At 30.6% G+C, this 9,398-nt stretch overlaps 1 protein-coding gene across 1 annotated transcript; it reads left to right on the forward strand.

The window, feature by feature from the left end:
- The first annotated feature begins 5,004 nt into the window (after positions 1–5,004).
- Positions 5,005–8,711, forward strand: LOC132723845 (uncharacterized). The gene is made up of 6 exons (XM_060708642.1): positions 5,005–5,065; positions 6,379–6,506; positions 6,873–7,003; positions 7,466–7,548; positions 7,976–8,209; positions 8,555–8,711. Exons 1-6 carry the CDS (start codon positions 5,032–5,034, stop codon positions 8,605–8,607), a joined length of 663 nt encoding a protein of 220 aa, XP_060564625.1. The 5' UTR covers positions 5,005–5,031; the 3' UTR covers positions 8,608–8,711.
- Positions 8,712–9,398: the final 687 nt, after the last annotated feature.

Raw genomic sequence — 9,398 nt, forward strand, 5'->3', positions numbered from 1 at the left:
AGTAAGCATTGAGTTTTTCTTACCCCCAACCGTACTTATGACAGTATTTCTATTTAAACCGGACATGATTGCTATAAGAGGAGGCTTAGAACAAGAAGCACTATTATTTGTTTTAGACTGGGCAGCAGCTTTATTTCTATATACATACTGGCTTGTCTTAAAGTTTTTACCTCTATGCCTACCCACAGGTCTCCTGTAAGTAGGCGCGTTTTCCTAATGACAAACATAGGACATGTGACCATATTTTCCACAACGGAGACAAGTCAAGGTTTTGCCGGGACAATATTGATTATAAAAATAGCTACAATTTCTAGCCATACCTTCACATGTCGGACATTTGTATGGTTGATGTTGCTGCTGTGGTTGCTGTTGCTGTTGGGGGGGTTGCTGCTGTTGTGGTTGGGTTGGAATATACGTTTGTTGTGTAGTATGTTGCTGTTCACGGGAATGGTTTTGATATCCGCGTCCCCTTCCACGAATTGGTCCTTGACTTCGATGACGATATGTATTGTTTGAGAGTTGGCGGTCTTTTGAACGATACATGTGTTCCATTTGTGTAGCCAATTTTTCAAACACTTTAGTGCTGACCTCTTCAACCAATCGTTGATGGTCAACTGGGGGTGTAGTTACAGATGCTACATTCGGAGTTTGATGAAACGTTGCTTCCTCATTGGCAACGGCTTTCTTTCTAGCTTCTTCAAGAGTTTTAACATCTTGAAGTCTGACATATGTCTGTGTTTCAGAAAAGAAGACCCTTTATAAACAGTCTCACTTTCTGTCCTTCACTTAAATCACAATGTTTCACGGCACGTAGAAAATTATAATAGTATTCCTCAACCTTTTCATTTACTAATTGCTTTATTGAAGGAATGTCATCTTTGTCAATTGTACTAAAACGACTACTTAAAGCTGATTTTAGAGATTTGTAGTCCTTAATTGATGGGTCTTTTGCGGCAACTGATGAATACCACAACCCTGCATTTCCTTGTAAACATAATTTGTAAGTCAAGATTTTTTGTTCTTCACTTACGTTTTTCTCTACTCCAAGTCTTTCAAACTTCTCCAGCCACGTATCTATTTCCACAAATCCATTGCTTGAAACGGTTCCAACTTTATATTACTTAAATGACTTGATGCTGCCATTGGAGCTACTGGCACAGGCGTTACTGATGAATTGTCTGTAGACGCTAGTGTTGAAATACGAGACAATGTTGACAAGGTAACAACCGAATTCCGGCGACGTGGTGGTTTGATTGGAGCTACTTCCGGTGTTGTTGGTGCTGATGCTGCTTCACCAGCACTCCTGAGATTATATCTGTTAGCTGGGTGCATTCGACAAATCCACTGTACCCACCACTTATTATAACGTGCTTTTGCACGGGATATGGGGATCTGCAATCCAAATATAAAAATCCTAAATCCAAATAATTTTTAAATAACAACTTTATTACTTGTATAATAGTCTGATGGTGAATGTTGTATATGCAATATATTTTAAAACACAAGGAATTGTTATAGTTATAAAATAATTGCATGAAAGAAGGTCAATTGTTCAATTTTAAAATATCAAATAAAAACACAATTAAATACATGTAAAAGCTTAACACAAGCTTGCTACATAAAACATTGGGGAAAAGCAAAGTTGATTTAACAATTGATAGATTCACTTGTTTGGCAGTGAGAGAATTGTACCGAGATCTTGGTCGACATATAACCCTAGCTAACAGAATAACACAATTAAAAATGAAGCAATCTCAGTTAACATTCTATTCTTATAAACGTGCCATTATATACTTATTTAATACTTTAGCTTAATCTACAATAACGGTACAGAAATAAGTTTAAATGATGCTTTTCGTAAAAATAAAACAACGAAAAACATTATAAAAATAATTTAAAATGTTAAATTGATATATTACAACTGGTATGAATTATCTAAATTTATATGTTATGAACTTTTATTACTAACTTAAATTACTTAAAATTTTACTTAATTAATGCATAAATTAATTACTTTAAATCAAAGTGGAAAATGTACAAAAAAATCAATAAGCGCGATCCAAGATCTCAAAACATCATGCTTTACAAGTAATATATATGTATATTACAATATTCAGAATTAGATTTACTTAATAACATTATACAGTATGAAACCTAAAGATAAAATCTTACATGATATTATTTTATAGTATATTAAAGGCAAAAGAACATGTTTCTAGTATTAACAAAAACATAATAATAAATACATTTAACACACGAAAATGATAAGAAATAATTTACCTGCAATCCAAATATAAAAATCCTAAATCCAAATAATTTTTAAACAAGCAATTATCATAGTATTGCAAGCAATCCATAAGTCCCCTACCGGTAGCCCAAGCAACATTCTGAAGGGCCATTGGCCATTCACTTAGGTTCCTATTTTAAGTAAATTTGTTGAAAAAGTTCTTTAAAAGTGATCACAGGAAACAGTTTTTATGTACAAACAGACGGACTGAAGGACACTCTAAAGTTATTTTTAAAATCCTATCATGATTGAAGAAGTTGGAGTAAAAATTAGCAATTTCTCAAAAAAAAGTCTAAGTTCAAAAGGGGCATAATTCTGGAAATAGTCTTGCTAGAGTATTGAACACTCACAAATGTTGAGTGACAATAAGAAACATTTATATGAAGTTTGAAGTAGATACATTCAGAAAAAGAAGTTATTAAAAAAAACAATGTTTTTTTCATGAAAATTTTAAGTTAAAGGGAGGTAATTCTGATAAATTTTGTGCTAGAGTTGTAAACCTTGTCACATATGATGTGGTTGATGACAAGCAACTTATATTTAAAGTTTGAAGAAAATACCTTAAGAAATAAAGAACTTATAGTGAAAAAACTTAAAAACTAGAATCAGAAATCTTGAAATTCAGTATATTTGTTGCCATAGCAACCAGAATTTTCAACATAGGAAGATAAAAAAGGATGTGCATAATTTCCATACTGCCATCTACCCATATGTCAAGTTTCATAAACATATTTTCAGTACTTTTCGTGTTATCACTGGATCCAGGTTTTGTGTAAAATTTGCCATATTTTCAGACTATTTGTTGCCATAGCAACCAGAATTTTCAACATAGGAAGAAAAGAAAAAGACGTGCATAATCTCCATACTGCCATCTATCCATATATCAAGTTTCATAAAAATATTTTCAGTACTTTTTGCGTTATCGCGGGATCCAGGTTATGTGTAAAATTTGCCATATTTTCAGTCTATTTGTTGCCATAGCAACCAGAATTTTCAACATAGGAAGAAAAGAAAAAGACGTGCATAATCTCCATACTGCCATCTATCCATATATCAAGTTTCATTAAAATATTTTCAGTACTTTTTGCGTTATCGCGGGATCCAGTTTTGTGGACGGACGGACTGACGGACGGACGTACCAAAATTTGATGTTTATGAGGCAAATGAGCTCATAAACACCACCTGGACCAACGTCCATAAGCAAAATAAGCTCATAAAAACAAAAAATAGCTCTTAATTTTAAATTTTATGAGTTTATGTTCTTTATTTAACTACGGAATGAAGCTCATAATAATCAAATGTTGGCTCGGACGGACTGACTGACGGACGGACAGACTGACTGACGGACAGACAGAGGGTAAACCTAAAGTCCCCTCCGGTAAACCGGTAGGGGACTAATAACAACTTTATTACTTGTATAATAGTCTGATGGTGAATGTTGACCATGAAAAGCTCTAGGTTACTTATATACAGAATCTGCGATTTAGTGCTCAAAAGCCGTGAAATACGAGCAGGATATCTTGTCACTCAAATTTGAAAGCATAAATTATCAGTTATCACCTTTGTATTTGATCTTTTCTGGCATGTCCGTCAACTTAACACCTCAGGCTTCCTGTACAGGATTTATTACTTATTAATTTCGGCCAAGAGCTTTTAAGATCAATTATCACCTATCAGTGTCACCTTAGAGTAACATTGACAAGTTGTAAGAAATCTTATCACTTATCTACCCTTTTAGATTGTTCTTGTTTTTATAATTCTTAAAATAATAATTTGGAATTGCAGTTGAAAATCTAAAAATTGTATAGTGAAAAAAAATATAATTATCTCTACTTTTAGGAAGTAATATTAATTAGACCAGTATAATATAATTATCTGTACTATAAAGCAGTTGAAATGATAAAAACACAAATACAATGTTTCATTTAAAAAAAACAATTACATAATATACATATTTTTATAAATTACATGATATACATGAGAAACGAAATGCATAATATTACATCCAGAAAAATAAACATTATAATAATTCACTACCTTTTAGTGGTTACAGAAACTAACCGATGCAACAGCTATAAATAACCAATAATGCAAAGTACAAAATGGCGGCGTACAGTAAATTTCCAACACATGAAAGTTACATTTCAAGGAAAACACAGTGAAATATGTGGATTTTAACAAAGTTACTTGGCAGTTTGTTAGAGAATTACATTCTTCATCTGAGGAAATCAAAAAAAATACAAACATTTAAGGAATTATGACAGTTTTAAAGTCAAGATTAAAAGGATTGTTTAAAAACAATTACAGCTAAAGTGTCACGGATAAGGATTTCTTACACATGAAGTACCAGCAGCTAATACCATTGGTATAACCTGTAAAAATGGGCTTAAGTGTTTTGTTTAAAAGTCAATGCATGTTCATTTTTCATTTTATGCCTTGTTAAAGTCAACAACTGGTGCTGGATTTCACAACCCACTGATAAAGTAAAGTTCATGTAGGTAAGTGTTCTTAATAAATAATTGTTATACAGTTCACAGTTAAGTTAATGATTAATGACTGATACCTGGGATACATCATTATTGGTAAGTAAAGGCATACATAAGATTCTTTTAAAACCTTTATTGAGTCAATTTATAGGTTTTGTCTGGTATTTGATTGAGTAATTCCTTCATATCATCTATCTTAATTAATTGGTGATTGTCATGTATAAAAGTATAAAACACTTCTAATTCAAAAGTAGTCGCATGTGTCTGAAAGACTTGGGAAAAGGAAGAATAAGTATCTTACAACGCTTAAGTTATAAGTTTTGCATGATCCAAAAGGATTTTGTTATAATAATTTATTTTAAGTTTATAAAATAAATGAGATTTATTAAGATGCTCTTGCGTTAACTAAATTTCATCTAAATTTGCTTCTGCTTGTGCGTGAAATGAAAGAGGAAAAAGTATCTCATTTACTAGAATTTAGTTATAAGTTTTGCATGATTCAACGGGATTTATTTATTGTAATTTCATTAACATGATTTAAAAAGTTGATTTATTCAATTGAATTTTCTCTAGCGTAATTTAATTATACTCTAAAACTTGCGCTTTTTTTTTTCAAATTATTAAATCAAGATTATAAAAATACTGATAGGGAAATAACATATTTTTTTCTTGTATATTATGATATGTTTCAACAAACAATCAACGATATAATGAAAATATATAATACAATAAAGGACTGTTTAAGAAAAGATATGTAAAGCAAAAGTGGGATACAACCATGAGCACTTGAGCTTCAAGGTTTGTCTTTGATTACAATTGGGATTATAAAATGTGTAAACGAATTGTTGATAGTATCCATATATTCTCTTATATGCCGCAATGATGTAATATTTCTAAAATCATATTTACATGTGAACCATGAAAATATTTTAAGATAATCTTAAAAGAAACATATATTATGGAAGTAAATAAAATATGAAAACTCTGCACGAATATCTTTTATTTCAAGATTATTGAAGGCGTCTACGAAACTTTAATTATAAATTGCATAATAAACATTAGAATTTACTAGACCTATTCATTGATATGTTTGTATAGCTCGAATTCTACTATACGATCGGTATTTGTTGTAAATACCCGCTTTGCAGTCGGTATATGACAGTCGTTGAGTTCAATTAATTATTTATCATTGACACTAAAACGGAAAAAATTGAGAAAACAACTTTACATACTAACGATAATTATTTTTTCTTTAACCCTATTGTATAAATTTATCATGTAAATTTATAATAAATTTATAATTGTATATCATTTCTATCTAACTAAAATTGCACATTCGAATAAAATCTTTTTTGACTTGACACTTAACTTTTAATACGCATATAAAATTATCAATCAAAATGTAATAAAATTGCATATTTGCATGTTAAAATTACAAATGTTTAGATTGATATAAAACACACAAGAAGAATTTTATAATACTATGACCACAGCAGATTTCGTACAGAAAATGTTTGATTTGTATTGTTTTGTATATGATTATGTAAATGTATATACTCGGGGAATGAATATGTTTGATCTTTAACATAAAACCTTACATTTCAGAGACAAATATGGCAAGGCTCATGTTGCTGTTCATATGTGTTGCTATATTTAGCATTGCTTATGGTAACGACGTGAAGCAAAGGCTACAACGAATTCCTCCACCAGTCCCTTTCTTTAACGAAGATGCAGTAAGTTTTTTAACAAATAAATTTACAAACATTTCCAAGTTATACCTAACTGAAAAAATATTAAAAATAATTTCGATTTTCTATAAAATATATTAATTTTTTTCATCATTTGTTTTTATTTTGATTTATATGCTTGACTACTTCTTGTGAAAGTTAATTTATCTAAAACGTCACTGTAAATGTTCCTGAATGTCTAATCTAAACTTTTCAAATGTTAAAACATTTCAATTTTCCTTACTATTATTTTACATTTCATAATTTGATATCGTACTTGAAACATTATTTCTGTTTTTGTTAAAAGTAATAAAACGGTTCCTATATCATGAAATTGGAATCAATGATAGCTTGGGTATATACATTTTATAGTCACTCGGCCGATGGTTTGTCCAGGCTAGATTAGCGGGGTGCGGGTATTCAAGTTCCGACACAATCTCAGATTTCTCACAGTTATTAAGTCGTGAAGGAAGTGGTGCATTGATAAGCTACGAAACATGGAGGTAAAGTTGTCAAATAATTCCTTCTAGAAATGGCTTATTCTTAAAGTCTATTTTTGCGAAAGTTATTTCTTTTTCTATTGAATGGTACTTCAAATAGACTATATTGTCACTTATGTTCAATCTAAGAAAATGTTATGCACAGTATTCAGGCATTAAAATATTTTATACTTTTTAACTTTCTTTCCTTCTTTTCCTGCAGATATCTTCAAAATATAGTTATGCAGAACTGTCAGTACACTAGTATATTTTCTTCTTGATCTTTACGAAATACAACTTGATAATTATACTAATATGTCATTGTTACTGTTATTTAATGACTAACATGGTAAAGAAAACCAAAAAAAACAAAAAACAACGCACTCACAGTTTGAAGTTCGAATAAACTTAAATATTACTGAAGAGAAGTACAAAAAAAAAAGATTATATACGTAATTAATAAATTTGAAATGACTTGCAATATAGGAACGGAGGTTTGTGTAACACACTTGCATCAAGATTCATTCGACAAAATGTTCCAGGAGTGTATACTGTTAAAGATCCCATTGGTATGTTTATGTCTCGTATCTTATAAATAGGACTTGATTGTTTGCATTAAATATATCTTTTTTTCAAAATTGTTATATAAATTTAAAAAGATAAAAGTAATTTTTGTGACAATGGGAGCTGATTGATAATTGGATCAACAATGCGTTAAACGTATTAGTCTCTATAACCTCAAAACACTTGTCTCTTTTATAAATCTGTCATGGAATCGCCTAAATTCAGAAGAGCAGAAAGAGCAATATATGATTAGAAAAGTTAAAATAATTGGATTGAAAAAGAGAACATTTAAAAAATCAACGGGGTGTAAATTATTACTAAGTGCATAAAAATTCTCTGTTTTAGATATCTGTATGCAAAAGGGCATAAATGTCTGTAAAAATGTATCTTATCTCTGGTTTTTCTTTTTTCAATATATCCAATTAACTATAGGAGCCTTATGGAGTGGCACTGTAATCAACGTTGCCATAGACTACAAACGCTTTAAGATTCTGTATGGCTGTGTCAAGATGTCTGTGGTAGGAAACTTATGTGACGACCCGTTCTTGAATGTATACACAAGAATGCCTATACCTGATCCCGGAACACTATCTGCCATCGATAGTGCTCTCCGAAATATATTCGGAGTTTCTCTCGCCAGCTTGCCAAGAACTCCTCATGGAATGAGTATGTTTTGTATTTTTTTTTTTTTTTTTTTTTTTTTTTTTTTTTTTTTGTAGGGTGGAGGGTGAGTGGTCTTTTAGTATGGGGGTTGTTTGTTGCATTTTTTGTTCTCAAAAGGACTTTCGTCTGTTTGCGTTTAAGCAAAACACTGTGTGAATGTAACCAATTATATCAAGATTGATGAATGTTACATCAGTGCAATTATGTAAATGAACATCACTCTAAATAAATATTCGTTAAATAATTGGTATTCTCTCCAATTGTGTTATTTTTAATTGAATGATAAATATTACAAAAGACACACACAAAGTTGATTTTTGTTGATATTTTATTTTGGTTATATTTCAGAGTGTCCTATTAATGGCATTCGAGGAGGTATGATGGAAAAGAAAGGGAAATAATCCATGTAACACTCTTCAAGAAAGAGTTTCTGTACGGCACATCTCTTTCAAATACATATGAAAAAAATTAAATACCTGAAAACTTTAAATAAAACATAGCAGAAAGAAAAGTTTTTGTTTTAATTATGATAGTGTATACATTTCACTTTATCAGCATGCGCACGTTACGTCATTTCAGCGGCACGACACTTTAATGTGACAAAATAGTTAACAGTATAAGTTTTAAAGTACAATTCTCTTGAGAAAAAAAACAATATCATAATAATGATGTATATATTTTCAAAAAATAGTATTAAAATAATACAACGACACAAAATTACAACGGACTTTCTCTTGTTCTGTAAAAGTTATTTCCTATATGAATCAATGAAAAAAATGTACTGTTATATTATATAAAACCTTTTCAAATCCTCTTTGAAGAAGTACTGAAAATAATGGGTTATGAAGAACAAAGAAAAAGTTCCATCATGCAATAACAAATAATATAGTCTTTATGGGGGCCAGGAAGGGTTTGCAGCATAATGCCACATATGCGGTTATAGTCTATTTCAAGTGGTGTATTTGCGGTCGTTCCTTGGCGGAGACATAAAATCAAAGCACAGAATGCGCTGAATTTGTTTGGGTCTCAGAATGTCAGAAAGGTGAAAGTTGTGAGATTATAAACCAATTTGTTTTGTATAGTGTCAGCAATGCTGTCTCCAGTGTTATAACTGTAGTCAATTGGCTATAAGGCTAATTGCAACACTGATATTCAATTCAATGTTCATTTGGTTTAAACAATTAAAAAATAA

The sequence above is a fragment of the Ruditapes philippinarum genome, unplaced genomic scaffold, assembly GCF_026571515.1.
Source record: "Ruditapes philippinarum isolate M1 unplaced genomic scaffold, ASM2657151v2 ctg12644_1_1_1_1, whole genome shotgun sequence".
Taxonomy (NCBI): Eukaryota; Metazoa; Mollusca; class Bivalvia; order Venerida; family Veneridae; genus Ruditapes; species Ruditapes philippinarum.